The 16,036-nt window shown below is 36.9% G+C and overlaps 1 protein-coding gene across 1 annotated transcript; it reads left to right on the forward strand.

Annotated features, from left to right (window-relative positions):
• Window positions 1-1,097: 1,097 nt before the first annotated feature.
• On the forward strand, window positions 1,098-11,757 carry dusp8b (dual specificity phosphatase 8b). Its single transcript, XM_065282938.2, has 5 exons — window positions 1,098-1,423; window positions 6,755-6,921; window positions 7,475-7,634; window positions 8,862-8,985; window positions 9,870-11,757. The coding sequence occupies exons 1-5, from the start codon at window positions 1,315-1,317 to the stop codon at window positions 10,969-10,971; spliced, it is 1,662 nt and encodes a 553-aa protein (XP_065139010.1). The 5' UTR covers window positions 1,098-1,314; the 3' UTR covers window positions 10,972-11,757.
• The last annotated feature ends 4,279 nt before the right edge of the window (window positions 11,758-16,036 follow it).

The following is a 16,036-nucleotide window of genomic DNA, read 5'->3' on the forward strand; positions in this document are numbered from 1 at the left end:
TTTGTGGTGTCATTCATGTGCGCTTACTTCATAAATACGATATATCTGACAAGGCATTTTATTATGCAATAAAAATCAGGGCAATTCTGTGGGTCTTATAAATAAATAATTTATTTCAAATAAATAAATACATGAATGTGTATAAAATTATACATAAAAATCAAAATCAATAAATGAATGGATGTTTTTTTCATAGAAGGTGGCTAGTGACGATAGTCTGTCCATTTTAGCACTCATATTTTAATTCATTGGACAGGATGACATGGTTTTTGTATCTAGCAGAATAATGGGTTCAGCCTTCCCCATGATGATGATGATGTCGTTCAGTCTGATTAACAGCAAACTAATAAACAATCTCACCCATGATTAAAGCTGATTAATGGCAATTCAAAGACAACACGTCTCTTTGTTAAAAAGAGCATAATGTACTGCTGAATGAGTCAACATGGACTTTTCAATGACTGGACCCAGATTTTTGCGCATGATAAAATGCTTCTTACATAAGCAATGATGATTACTGTAACAAGCAGAGATGATGATCGCACAAATACAACTAGTTTTTAATAGGTTGCAGAACACGCACAGACACGCTAAACATCCTGTGACCTAATTTGTGGACTATCCGCACTAAATTGTTTACAATTAGCATGTCCTAAATTAGAGTGAGATCTACTATCAAAATATATTATGTGATTCTTCACTAAATTAATAAATAAAACTATATAGAAAAATTACTTAAGAAATAATGAATAAATAAAAGCTGAAATGTGAGGAATTTTATTGTTTTTTTTTACTATCACAATGGCCGACTAGACAACGTTCACTTCTGTTATGTACACTGTTACTACCCAATAAAATATTGATATAATACTTTCCCAAAACAAAAACAGCACCTACTTTTAGGGCATAGTACAAGTAGGCGAATTGGGGGATGCAGGAACAGTGTCGTCCAGCAGGCATCTTCCCTCTAAGCACACTGCTGGCCCCATCAGTGGCCGCATAGCTTACTGATGAGTCAAGAATGTGGTTACATGCCTTAAACATGAGCTATTACTGAACACAGGCCTCACTAGAGCACAGCCAGAGAGAGGGAGGGCGAGAGAGGGAGGTGGCTCAACAATAGAGGCAGGAGCGCTCCCAGCTACAGTCAGAAGCAAGCAGACACATCAAGCTGAAGGAGCGTAGCTGCAGCGGTCGAAACAGAAGGGCTTGTTTAGGTTTTTAGGTGGAAACATCTCATCCCTTTCATATAGTACGGGGTTGAGCTCCGAGCCCTTTGAGTAGATTTTTCTGCTGTGGGGGAAACAGACCTGGATGCCCGTTGACTTGGTGATCCCTCCTCCACTGTGGACAGACATGCACGAGAGCGAGATGAGGCTGAAGATGCGTGTCAGGCGCATCAAAGAGAAACGAGACCTGAGAGGTAGGTTCATGTATGGGGTTTATAGATGTACTGTATATTTATGTTTGTTACAGTGAACTTGGTTTGCATTTTCTTCTTGTTTTATGTGAACATGTGGAATATATTTATTCATAAGGGCTTACCATTCACACGCACATAACTTCGTTACTAATGTGCTACCACTTATGAGTGAGTGCACCAAAACTGAATGCAAACTTTTTTTATATTCAATTTACTTATATTTAGTTACTATTTTGTTAATAGACCTGAGGGTTATGTGCCGACTGTTTATATTGATTAGTAGCATAATTCATTTTAATAAACATGCAGGATAAAGGAAATATAAATATACTCATATTATGTAAAAACCATGGTTTTCGAATATGTGCCATCTCTAAATAAGACCTTAAGGCATTCCCACAAAGTAATTGGTTGCAAGACATATTTTGTTTGGAGTTCACCAAAACAAAAGTTCATGAAAGATTGGTCGGCTTTTTGAACAGATTTTAATTGCTTCCAGAAGTTTGGAAACCCGATGCCACTGAGGTTTGAAATACGACATTGTGTTGTACCATAAGCCCGAATGTGTCTGTACTTGTTTGAGTATCATGTCACTCCGAACAAATTTAGCATGCTTGTTGTAAGCTCCTGCTAAGCAAGGCCCAAAATACTAAAGATCTGTATTAAGCGCACACACACAAACGCACACACTACAGGGCAAATATTGAGATTTTGTTGTAAACAGCACATGCACAGGGGCGTAGTAATGATCAAAAGTTGTGAAGGGTGTGGCTTATGGAAGTTAATTAGGCATACAGTAACATTTGACCTTTTAAATGGTTTGAGAAGCAGGTTCCTGAATTACCACTTACATGCATGTTGGTTGTCCAATGCTATTGTTTTCTGGTTATTAGACTCTTTACCTCGAAATTAAATGCAGCCGGCTTGATATTCTCTTCTTGATGCAACCAAGCTAGTTTAAACTCTCAAATAATGTAATGATTATTTTCCAAAAATAAGCATTTCTGAAATAAAATGTATCTCACAGCTATGGTTGCTATCTGTTCCGGAAAGAGAACGTAAAACACCCCCGGCATGTATGCTCTGAATAAGAGTATAGTGTGGGGTTTATACTGACTTGTTTAACTTCGAATTGAAGACAGAGAGTTAGTGTAACCCGTGTGCACCATGAAGAGCAATAAATATATTTTTGGGAAATGAAATCATTGATGTCACAGCAAGAGAAGGTTAGAGCTTCTCCTGCCAAAGATCAGATTCACAGAAAACACATGGCCAGCATATTTTCTGTATTTTGCTTAGATGTTTTATTTAACATTGTTTAAACAGTGTTAGTATGGTTACAGTGCAAAATGACAGCATTGCAGTATTTACAAAAACAATTTTATAAGATTTCCTGTGCTGATATGGGAAAATATGCAGAACACTATGGTAAGCATGACGTTAAATACAACTGAGAAAACATACTGAACAAGTTAAGCAACACTGTTTAATAAACATGCAGGGTAAAAAAAATGCAGCATGACGTTAAAACAACTTGGTTTTGCAAGTCAATTCAACCTACTGTTTTGACCTGTGACAAGTTGACATAACTTGACATTTAAAATGGTTCAACTAAATTTGTTATGTAAAAATATATGTTGATTTGACAAAAATGCTACATTTTTTTTTTACATTTTTAAAGTAGTAGCAGAGGTTGTTATTAAGCAAAATCAAATTGACTTTTTTCTTTGACATATTTTGACTACACTTTATTTTATTAATAAAATAAGTTAAAAAGTAGCAACTCATCATTAGTCAAAACTGTAAAAAAAAACTTGCATAGTCAATTTAATTAAAAAATAAAACTTTAAACAGTGTATACGAGCATGTAATGCAGCTCTTTTTATTTAAAGCAGTATGACAGCCCCAGGCCTGTACACCAGGACATAATGACATCACACTTAAGGAATGTCAGCCATCAGGACGGCAAGGCAGGTCTGCCCTAATTCACTCAAAGCTCACATCTGCTAAGAGTCTCTTTTTCAGTTACCTTAAACCTTCTGTCTGCCTCAGTATGAGTTATCAGCCCGGTAACTGGCTTTGACTTTAGGCTGTGATGTCATAAATCTGCCTAATCTTTCCTGGGATGATAGGATCTCAAGTCACCCAGAGCCTGGCTTGTGACAGTGATAGTCAAAATTGGTAGGGTGCAGAGTTTGGCACATGCGTGTATCGCAAAGAGTAGCAACCCAGAGACAGCTTGTTGGCCACCCGCGTGTTGAGCAATGATGTCATCCTGCTTGGCGGTTGCTTTTAATAGCTGGAAACAGACGGCCCTTGAACTGGGCCTTAAAGGGCCAGACACACAACTGCAATAGTGGGAACTCTTAAGCTGCAAACTGTGATGTTTTTGGTTAAAAATAGGCAAAAAGCGGTTAATGAGCAAGTCTATAAATAATAACTGATGTTCCTGTATGTTCCTGTTGGTCAGTTGGTATAGCATTGCGTTAGCTGCGCAAAAAACAATTGCATGAATGTAACACTGTCTTTTGACCCAGATTCATAATAGTAATCTTACAAAAATGATTTATAAGTTGATGTGTCAATTTGAGATCATCTGACTTTAACCCGTAAAGATAAGTAGGCTACATAACGTAACCTGCAATTTTATTTTTCAAACAGAGATGGCGATATAGAGGCAAAAGCGATATACTAATAAACTGATTTGAATATACTTTTAAAGTTCTAAGTTTTTATAGATTTTCATGTAATCAAATCGACTTATTTCACCAAGCTAAGTCAATAGATTGAATAAACATCTGCTCGCCTTCTAAGTAAGTTGAAGTACTAACTCAATAAACCGTTGGGGTTAAGCCAATGCCCTAAGGTTACATCAGTGTAATTTGAGTAACGCTGACACTTTTTTCCGTGACAAGAACGTGGCATGATGTCATCTGTGACTCAGTGTGTTAAAAGGTCTTTGAACAGGTCTGTTTGGTTTGACTCAACACTGGTCATGCAGCTTATCTAATGGCCTTGTAGAGTGATGTCATGTGAACATTACACTGAAAAAGAACAGTCCTCTGTGAATGGGGGAGCCAATGAATAAATGTTCGAATAGGATGGATGGCAGGGCGAATGAATCCATTGATGAATGAATAAATTAACAAGGCAATGAACAAATAAGTGTGCCTTTGTGTCAACACTCTCCAGTCACATGCATGCGGTTACTTAAGGGCCCTTACCTCATGTTTCTGAGCTCATCTGCTTGTATTGCCCCATTTTAACACTTTGGTGACTATGTCTGTTCTCTCTTTCTGTTTCATAATATTGTCATCTCCCAAATGTTTCCCTTGGTTATTTGCATGCATCTGTGTGCGTAAGACGATCTAGCTAAACACCAACCCGGGGTGATGTCATCGCCCTGCCCGCTCTCCTTAGTTGGAGTGTGAGATAACATGACCCCGATTTTGAGGAGAGTAGTGATTCCAAATTAAACCGATTGAAAAAAAATTTCTTCAGTTGCGATTAGGCCTTGGAAAACTGGTTCCTTTGTTGACTTTATTTGGCTTGACATTTTTTTAGTTGAATTACACAGCTTCTTTGTGAGTGATTTGAATGCACATTTGCATAGAGCTAACATAATGTTGTTTTAGTGTATGAGGTAATCTGTGGCTAATATAAAGAAGACGGGTTAAGATGGGCTCCATTACAGCAGCAAGACCCCTGAAAGTCCCATGAATGACATCTGATCACCAACACCAAAATATTATGTTTTCACATATAGCCAATAATGTAGTTTAAATGTTTTTGTTTATATAATATTGAACCATCATTTTAATGTGGATTGTATTTAGGAGAAGGAAATCATAAACGTTTGAAAAGACAAGTTAACATATAACTTTCATTAACTTTTATTTAACATTTATACTTTTTCATGCTTGAGAAGTTTGGAAAAACAAACTGCCACATTAAAACTAATAGCAAAATCATGTGATTTTTTCATAGTACTTACCCAAAAAGTCATATTGTTGACTCATGATTGGTGAGATCAGTTGCCTTTTTGGTTTTAATGTTGGTTTACAGTAAATATGCCTCTCTACTGCCATCTCTGTTTGAGACATAAAACTGCAGTTTACATACATAACCACGAAAAACAACTGACATTTCACACATTTTTTATTAATTTGGTTTCAGATTGCACATTGGAAATAACAATTAAAGGCATATTTAGCTAGAATTTTTTAAATCTCCAAAATGAAAAGCCACATGTTTGACAGCATGACTCAAATGGGGGATTGTAGTCCTCTAAGGCAGTGGTTTTCAAACTGGGGGCTTCGAGATGGTGCCAGGGGGGCCACAGTTTTATGACATTTTATGAAATACATTAATTTATCATGAATTATGTGTAATTAAACCTAAAAAAATAAGGCTACTAACCAAAAGCACTACTTTTTTGTATAATTTAATGTTTTTTTTATTAAAATGTTGAGTTTTAGAACAGTTTTTTGTCACAAATTTTCTTTGGGGGGCCGCGGAGGAATGCACCGTACACAAGGGGGGCCGCACGCTGAAAAAGTTTGGGAACCACTGCTCTAAGGCTTTAAAGCTGGATGTATGTCAAAATGAATGCATGTGAGCATTTGTGTGTCATAGAGAGTGCATTTATTTCCTCTAAATCTGGTTGGGTGTTGGTGTTCCTGTGGTTTGCCTCATTCCCACAGTGTGATGTTGGTTCCAGAGAGAGGAGATGAGATCATTCAGGAAGTAAAAAAGCGGGGAACCAGACACTGACACATTATCTACCTTGTAAAGTGGCAGAACGTGCCTTTCACCGCCCATTGGTTTTCCCATTTCCTTTTTAAAAGAGGAAGGTTTGCCACTCGTGCAACCTAGCATTCAAAGTCAGTAGGCTTCCATAAGCAGAGCTACAGTATTGCTATACTGTTAGTTACACCTAAAATTGCTGATACACCCAATTGGTTTTCTTAAGAATCTCAGTCAAATGTGTCCGGTTAAAGCCATCACAGAATGGATTTTCTGCTGGAAATACTAGTTTGGTTTAGTTTGAATTGAAACGGCAGGATGTTTCTTCTGCGGCGGAAAGGCTTTTTGGCCCCTGTGGAGTTTGCGTTTGGGGTTCAAGTGTAATTCATTCTGTAAGGATGTTTGGAAACCCCCTTCATTGTTGCTATTTTCCCATTATGTATATGAGTTTAAAGCAAAGTATGTGTGTTACCAAAAAAGCGCACATACAATGCTCAAGAGGAAAATTGAAACACATGCTCTGTTTGAAATCTGTGTGATTGGATTTGTCTTGAATAAAGTTTGTCTACTCTTTAACCTCCCCAGGTGGCTTTGCAGCTTTCTCGTCTTGTTTTCCTGATCTGTGTGAGAGTAAACCAGCCACTCTTCTGCCCCTCAGCCTGTCCCAGCCCTGTCTACCCGTGCCCAACATTGGTCCCACACGCATATTGCCCCATCTGTACCTGGGCTCCCAGAGAGACGTTCTCAACAAGGTCAGTGGAAGATAAATAAGAGTCAATTATATGGTTTGTTGCATTGCAGTTGCCTCCGGGCATCCTAAATATTTACCCATCTAAACAATTTCTCACTCTTACTCAACCATTTCCCGTCACGAAGACATAACAAACTCATACATCTTTAGATAATCTAAAATACTTTCCTTTTACCTGAAGGTTGTTTGCGCATACCACTGTATTGTATCATATCTCACGACTTCAGATAACAGGCAACCATATGCATTCCCGAAAGCATTTTTTTACTGATATCAGGTTGATTTAAATGTTAGCCCTGTCACTATTTTTTCTTTGACATATTATCATTTTACATCTCTCTCACCTAAACGAGCTTTGGCTAGCATGACACGCAGAAGCAGATATAGCTGGAATCTGGAATGAAGGAAAATCAAAATATATGTCATAAACAGTCAGAAAGTATGTCGGAATTTTTCCATATCCATGTCTGTTTTGTTTTTCACCCTGTTCTTTAGAAGAATGATTTTGGCATCGACTTCCATCCAACCTATTTTTAATTTCCAACTTTTAACAGGAACTGATGACGCAAAATGGAATCACTTATGTCCTGAATGCCAGTAATACTTGTCCCAAACCTGACTTCATCAGTGACAACCACTTCATGCGCATTCCCGTCAATGACAGTTACTGTGAGAAGCTGCTTCCCTGGTTGGAGAAAACCAATGAGTTTATTGGTAAGAGTGCTGTACCATTTTATAATACAATTATGTTTATTTAGAGCAGGGTTCTCCAACCTTTTTGTGAGCAAGGGCTACCACAATAGATAAAATAACCTGGAGGGCTACTTTTTAATGTATAGTCTATTCAAACTTTTTTATTTTAACATTATTTAATACAATTCAATACAATGTTCATACATAAAGCAAGCTATTATATAAAATATATAATTAATACATTTTAAAATTTAGGCTATTGATAGAATATGCTTTGGTGGGCAACTTACAGACCCGCGGGCATCATGTTGGAGACCACTGATCTAGAGTATACATTCTTCCATATGCATATCTACAGTATGATTTTTTTCAGTATGCATTTTTCAGTATGAATATCTAATATCTGCACGAGTCCCATGGCAAAAATATTTCGAAATATATTTTAAAAATATGCTTACAATTTTTTGTAGAAAGTAAAGTATTATACTTAGCTTTTACCACATATTTGTATTTTAGTGTCAACAAAAACATTTTTAATTTTACAACCTATACTATAATGAAAATAAAGATGTCTGCACACTTAAATCCTTTTAGCAACAGGTTTTAGACTACTTTATTGTCTGGCACCTTATTGATTGTGAATGCGGTGTTACTCTTCTAACAACCTATACTATAAAAAAAATATATTTTTCCTGACCAAAATATAACAGTTTATAAAGTATTTATAAACTTAAACATTTTATAAAGCATATTTTTGCAGTTGATAATAGCCTATATTTTAACATATTATTTTTTTCTTCCAGCGTGACATAACTATAAATTATTCAACAAATTATACTAAAAATGTATATTTTTTATAAAATATATATTAAAAAAAATAAAAAATGGCATAAAATACATTAGTGAAAACAAATTATAAACAAATTTCAGAATATATTTTTTGCAAATACATTCTGTATTGTATATTTTTAAATATATATATTTTTGCCGTACATCATGCATTTCACAATATGTGTATTAAAAGTGCATACAGCATGTAGGGTTTGCTGAATCTGAATTTTTTTTAGCTTGTGGTCATGATTAAAGCTAAATGTTGAGTTAACACAAACCATGTGTGTATCAGCAGTGTTGAGGGAGGTATGAGTGATGTCAGCATTTGAGGTGTGCGAATGAGATCACCGCATGCTTTGTTTGGAGTTTAACATTGAGACAGCTTTTGACCAGTTTGCCATTTCTGTCTATCCACAGACAAAGCCAAGGTGTCAAACTGCAGAGTCATCGTCCACTGCTTGGCTGGCATATCCCGCTCTGCGACCATTGCCATCGCATATATCATGAAAACTATGGGCCTGTCATCGGATGATGCCTATAGGTAACTTCTGTTCTATTGATGTCTGTATTCACTGTTCAAAACAGCATAGGTTGGATTTTGGGTCCTTAGCATTAGCATTGGATGCCAGGCTTTCTAACTAGGTCATTTACGATTTATTTGTTCGGCTTGTTTCACCAGAATGGCAATGCTGGTTTAATAAAATGTTGTGCTTGTAAACATTATAGCTATGCTGCCCTTATGTAAAATAACCATGGTTGAAGGTAAACTGTATTATATGTTTTTGGGCAGGTTATGGTTATTACATTATGGTTACACTGTAAAAAGATTCTGTAGAAATTACAGTATTACTGGCAGCTGGATGCCAGTAACTTACTGTAAATTAAAATTTATGTTATTTACTGACAACAGTTTGCTCAAAGTTAAATGAACATTAAACATTAACAAGTCTTTGTCTTACGGAATAAAAATATAAAATAACAGCCTCATGCAAAGCATTCTGGGAACCAAAAATCCTCATTAACCTTTTTCTCGGTTTTTCCTTTAGATTTTGTTTCCCAGAATGCTTTGCTTGAGGCTGTTATTTAAGTTTTATTCTGTAAAGATACAGACTTGCTAATGTTTAATTTTCATTTAACTTTGAACAAACTGTTGCAGGTAATTAACATAAATTTAAATCTACAGTAAGTTACTGGCATCCAGCTGCCAGTAATACTGTAAATTTTACGGAATCTTTTTACAGTGTAGAATATGGTTGCTATAGTGAGAAAGAAGTAGTGGTATGCTATTGGTTAATATGGTAAAACCATAGTTCATTTTCATAAGGATGGTCCAACAGCTAACCAAACCCAGCCCTAGTAACCAACAGCACAGAAATGTTAAGTTTTTAATGGAGTCATAAATTGCATTTCTTTGATGTTCTTTAGATTTGTGAAGGATCGTCGTCCATCAATATCTCCAAATTTCAACTTCCTGGGTCAGCTGCTGGAGTTCGAGAGAGCATTGCAGTTAAAAACTGCACCCTGTGACCCCATGAGGTTAGCAGCGAAACACCATGAAGAGGTGGAAGAGGTCAAAAGCACAAATGATGATGATCGCTTCGAGCAGAGGACTCCAGAACCTACAAAGATCACCGCAAAGCCTCCGTCGCCCATCTCGCTACAGAAAGACCTGAGCTCCCTTCACCTGTCCTCCGAGCGAATCCTTCAAAACAGAAGGCTCAAGTGCTCCTTCTCCCTCGATATAAAATCCGTCTACTCCTCAAGCCAAAACCAGCGATCCTCTCCTAATCCCCCACCATCAGACTCACAAAACACACCCAAGCTGTGCAGACTCAACAGCTTAAACACCAGCAATAATGTGTGTCAGCATCCTTCGACGACAGACTTTTCAAGCTCTTTAGAGTCGCAGTGTACCGCTGTGAATGGCAAGTCTAGAATAAGCCCGCAAAGAGAGAAGCGAGAAATCAGCAGCTTTGAAAGGTTATCCGCTACCACGCCGTCTCTCAATCTGAACCAAAGTAATTGTGGGCCAAGACCCCAGGATTCCATTTGTGAGACCAACGCGAAAACACCTTCATTTCTCAGCTTGCCGCTGGGTACATCTTCTACTTGGACGACGCACAGAGGCTCGAATCAGGCAACTACCCCCATCACACCAACGGGTGAGTGCCCTTGGTTCTTCGGCTCTAATTTGGCACCATCTGGAACGACTTCAGGGAGCTCTGTGCATTTTGGCACCGGTCCTGCTTACGTGGCTTTTAGCTGCGGCGGCCAAGCTGGCACCTCCAACACCGGCATACATCTTAGAGACAAAACACAGGAGCAGCGGGACTTTCAGAACAGCTGGCTGGAGGAAGGAAAAGTGGTGGTGTGTAGCGTATCGCAAGTGGACACCAAGTACAAGCGCCGCAGCTGCCAGATGGAGTTTGAAGAGGGTATTAACACAACGCAAAGCAGTGAGGAATTTGGGAAGCTGGGGAAGCAATCCAGTTTCTCTGGTAGCATGGAGGTCATTGAGGTATCGTGACAAAGATGAGAATAAACTGGTCTTGTCTGCCAAATATGCAATAACCCAAGTGAAATGATTAAGGACTATAAAAAACAGGAAAGCTTTAGGTGTCCATTGTTGTGATGTGATCTCCGGAGTTATGGAGCTGAATTTTAGAGAGCTTACAGACTGCACGATATGTATTTATGCCAAAGACCTCACAGAACAACCTCCTTATTTTGACAATGGTACATACATGCATCGCAATGAAGGACAGAAAAGCACACAATTTTATTCTAGCATGACCATATACGAAGACATTAAACATGAATGAATGACATGAGTGTGTGTGTTCATGCAGATTTGATGCAAATTAGAGCAATCGCACTTAAAGGGTAACTCACCTCTGCCTGAGGGGGAACTGTATGTTTGCCCAACTTTAAAATTGCTGTTGCGACATGTATTTGTTTTATTTAGCTATAAAATGAGGGCATTTGCATTCGACGACGTCACTATTCAGTGTTATATCATTTTATCTACGATGTAAAAGAGTGAAAATATGAAGTGTATGTTTAAGCTGAGATACTCTCAGACCCACTACTGTGCACTGAGCATGCTCAGAATGGCTGGCTACCTACAAGACAAGCTGCATCCAGCAGCACTTTGTACTAAGCTGTAAATCTAGACATATTTACATACGAATGTGTAAAAGAAATTTACTTTGTTGTTAATGGTTTATTTAAAGTTTCACGCGTTGTTGCTTTAATTTATTGTATGTATTGGTTTCATTCTGGCAATGAGCAATAATATATTATTTGAAAAAAGTGTTTTGGTCTTTGTTTAAGTTTCTGGTGCAAACACAAAGTACACTGTACAAAAAATGTTTTAGCTGCCTTAAATTTTAAGAATAATCACAATTGTCATTTCAATTTACTGTTTCAAATTTTAACTTATCGAACTTAAGTTAATTATTTTAACTTAATCAAGTCTTAGAAGTGGAAATCACTTGTAAACCATTGTAATGTTGTAAAGTAAAACTGAAGTTTGATTATTTTTGAGGCAGCAACAAAATCTGTGTACACACTCATAAAATAAGTTTAATAACTTTACCTACAATACACACATGTACAGCAGTCATAAATTTGAACACACAGACACGTAAATTCCTTATTAGGATTATTACAGTTACCAATACAAATTGAAGTATAGGAGTATGTGAGTCACCAAAATGAAATATATCTATAATTTTCTAATCTCCTAAATTTAAGAACATATACATAAGTTAAAAAATGTATGCAAACTCTTAAAAGAGTCAATTTTGTCTTTAAAATATCTGGCTATAAGAAGGTCAAATGCATACATGTACAGGCATAGTAATTATAAGGGAGGATTGTTGTACATTTCTCTATTACCAGAGCTTTCCCTCTTGGGCTCACATCAGCCATCTTTGTGCTAACAGTCCTTAAGCATTACTTGAATGACTTAATACACACTGGAGGAAGTCAGAAGATCAGTTATATGGTTTCATACAGAAAATTGCTTAGACATATGTGCAAATTGAAAAATAAATGTGTACAAATTTTATTAAAGCCCCTATGAACTAAAAAATACAAAAATATATTTTTTTGTGTAAATACGTGTGGATTAAGAATAGTTATTAACTGGTATGGTTCAAAACACTGACAAAATTCTCATACAGAAGATATAAGGTTTCAAAACCTACAGTTTGGCACAAAAGTTTAGAATTTTTTTACATCATCCAACACCATATGACAAAAAATAAATGTATCTGGTAAAAAAATATGTTTTTAATAAATATGCGAAATACATTTTGTAATAAGAACAGCTTAATTAAATATATCTTTGAATTTGAGAATATATTTAGTTTTAACCTTAACCTAATATTATTTCAAAATGTATTTTAGGGGCAACAAATACATTTCTAATTATACAACCCACATGGCAAAAAAAATTCTGGCTAAAATATAAGTATTAAAATATTAATACAATTAAAAACATAAGCCGGCCGTGAGCATAAAAGCTTTGGTGTGCACAGAGTGTCCCCAGAGTACATATGTGAAGTTTAAGCTCAAAATACCATAAGGATAATTTATTATAGCATGTTAAAATTGACACTTTGTAGGTGTGAGCAAAAATGTGCCGTTTTTGGGTGTGTCCTTTTAAATGCAAATGAGTTGATCTCTGCACTAAATGGTAGTGCCGTGTTTGAATAGTGCAGATTAAGGGGCAGTATTATCCCCTTCTGACATCACAAGGAGAGCCAAATTTCAATTAGCTATTTTTCAATGTGAATGTTAAGTTACTGGGTTGATCTTTTTCACATTTTCTATGTCGATAGAAGCACTGGGGACCCAATTATGGCACTTAAACATGAAAAAACTCATCATCGGTCAACAATATTTATTGTTTGGAACTTTATTTGACACGTCTTATTTTTAAACATAGTTTTATAAAACTTGCAATGTTAAGAGAACTCTGCAATCTTTGCTTCTCAAAAAGAGGCCAACTTGCAAAGCAAATATAACAATCAATAAGGAAAGTTTCAATTTCACAAAGAGACCTCAAAACTCAACACTCTCAATAATGTTGACAGTAATCAAATCAAATCTAATGAAGTGAAAATGAGCCCTCGACTTCCCCTCAAAAATAATAAGCAACAATGATAACAAAAAAAACTGCAGTAGTAGAAATGAAGACAACAAACAGCAAAAAAACACACACAACAGTAGCAGTTAATGTATGCATGCTGCAATGCATGATGGGAAACATTTTCAAATATAAAAATAATCTCTAAGGTAAATTGATTCAACTTAAAAAAATGTTTATTGAATAAGATAAATCATGCAATTCATGCATTGAACTAAAACACTTGAGTAATGGAGGATTTTTTTAGGGTTTCGGTGAAGTGTACTTATTTATTTAGGTTAAAATAAAATGAGGGTCAATAGGGTGGAAAATAATATTTCAAAAATCAATTTCTCTATTCTTATACATTTAAAACATTTTTGTGACAACATGCCCCTGTGCCGGTGTAGGTTGTCACATTAAATGGGGTAAGTTGTCAGGGTGGAACCTGCAACTAAAATAAACAAGTACATTTACAATGATAAATATTACTGCTTTATTTAAAGTTGTACAATGTTTCTCTGTTGCATTAAACTGGTAATGAAAATAAAGACGTCTGCACACTTAAATCCTTAGCAACAGGTTTTAATAACCAAGCTTTTCCAAGCATTAAACTGGTAAAAAATGATAAAAAGGATGCTGAATCACTCTAAGTAGCCTACTCTTAAAGAACAATAACCAATAACGGATTAGAGCACTGAAGATAATTTCCAAATATTAACATTGCAATCAACATCTAAATCTAATTGTGTATAAATGACGTTCATCCCAAATTGTAAAAGAGTGCTGTGGTAAGTGTTGTTTGGAGAAAGCTTTTTTTGAGGTGCTCTGTTATATAGACTTTTCTATTTAGAGAGTTGACAGCCGAAGATTTGTGTCCTATATCTATATGCGCATGATCTAATTTTGGATGTGTTTATGTGTCTGTTTGTGTAGGAGCGCATCATTATGGCGTGTTTGCGCAATCGATGAAAACACTTTCACATCAGCTTAGCTCAACCCAACAACCACTTCATAACGATCACATGCCAAACACGCACACACACCATAGACGCTCAAATTTATGAGCGGACTGAGCGGATTTAAAATCTATGAGTCCTAATTGTCTTTTGCATGCCAGATTCCTAGTTCGAGTGTAATTAGGAGAAGGACATAATGGTGGGAGTATGAGAGATATAATTCACTCATCTTCATTTGGCAAAGGCATACTAAGTAATAGAGAGACTGTGCAAACACTGTCAAGGCAACCAAAAGCATGCGTATGCGGTCTATTGCGGACCCACTTTCACAAACATACATGTTGTATCTGTTTTGTCTTTTGGAGAAAATATAAGATCTGCTAATGATGATGTTTGTTATGTAATTCAACACAAAAGACATAATGTCTGACCACTTGACCAAGTTTGCTGGTTTTAAGTTGGCTTGCAGTTTTGTGTTACTTTATAATAAGTCAGGACATGAGGCCAGCTACATGGACAACCAGCTTGGCCATACTGGGAGACCAGCTAGATAATTTGTGCAGAATGAGACACCACCTTAAACCAGCTAAGACTACCTTGGACACATTGGCCCTGTCCCAAATGGCGCACTTCATGTGGACTTTTCGGTCTCGTGGCCTTAAATTGCGCGTTCTCGCTTAGTCTACGAGTCCGTAGGGTGTCCCATCTGTAATTTTTACGCTTTGAAGTGTGCTCATCAGCGCCTCCTTTGCCCCCTTGATGCGGTCTTCAGCGAGGCCCGCACTGCAGCAGGCTTCGCGCACTTTGCCAACCCAGAAGTCCTTGCGAAAGAGCAATCGGACCAATCAGACAACGGAAGGGAGGAGTTCACACTGACGGGCAACTTCTCTACCTATTTCCGGTGTGATGCTTGAGTCTGTCCCAAAATACGACTCCGGTGCACCCACGTGGACTCGCATCAAGGGTCCCTAAAGTCTGGACTACGTGATGTCATCAAAGTGTGGACTCTGAGGAGGACCACAAGTCCGGAGTGTGCCATCTGGGACAGGGCCTATGGGAGATTAGCTAGACCAGCCTAAACTATATAAGACCAGAAACCAAAATGTATGCTGGTTTAATTGGCATTCCTGTTTTTATATGCTGGATACTGATTTAATACTCCTTAAAGATGTTTTAATACAAATAATATTGTTTATTATCATTGCATATATATATATATACAATATTTGGCCTCACCAGTTTGCATTTATTGAGAGGTTTAATATACAATGACAAACCGGAGTGTACGGTTCCATGTGTTTGTAGGCCTGTGCGTGAGAATGTGTTAACAGCAGATAAAGGGAACGTTTGATTACATCCAGACGTGACAGTGTAATGCGGACTTCTGGCGCCCAGATCCAGACCTTCTATATGGAAACTGTTAAAGAATGATTATGTCATCAGGATATTTTCCCATTCCATGATCTAGAGCAAGTGACTAATGCTGCCTCAAAAATAAA

The sequence above is a fragment of the Paramisgurnus dabryanus genome, chromosome 9 (genome assembly GCF_030506205.2).
Source record: "Paramisgurnus dabryanus chromosome 9, PD_genome_1.1, whole genome shotgun sequence".
NCBI classification, from domain to species: Eukaryota; Metazoa; Chordata; class Actinopteri; order Cypriniformes; family Cobitidae; genus Paramisgurnus; species Paramisgurnus dabryanus.

Bases quoted from the DNA above. Each gene is read 5' to 3' on its own strand.
- dusp8b (XM_065282938.2), top strand. From the start codon at position 1,315: ATGCCCGTTGACTTGGTGATCCCTCCTCCACTGTGGACAGACATGCAC. The intron at 7,635-8,861 runs GTAAGAGTGCTG...GTCTATCCACAG, and splicing joins GAAAACCAATGAGTTTATTG to ACAAAGCCAAGGTGTCAAAC. The intron at 8,986-9,869 runs GTAACTTCTGTT...GATGTTCTTTAG, and splicing joins TCATCGGATGATGCCTATAG to ATTTGTGAAGGATCGTCGTC.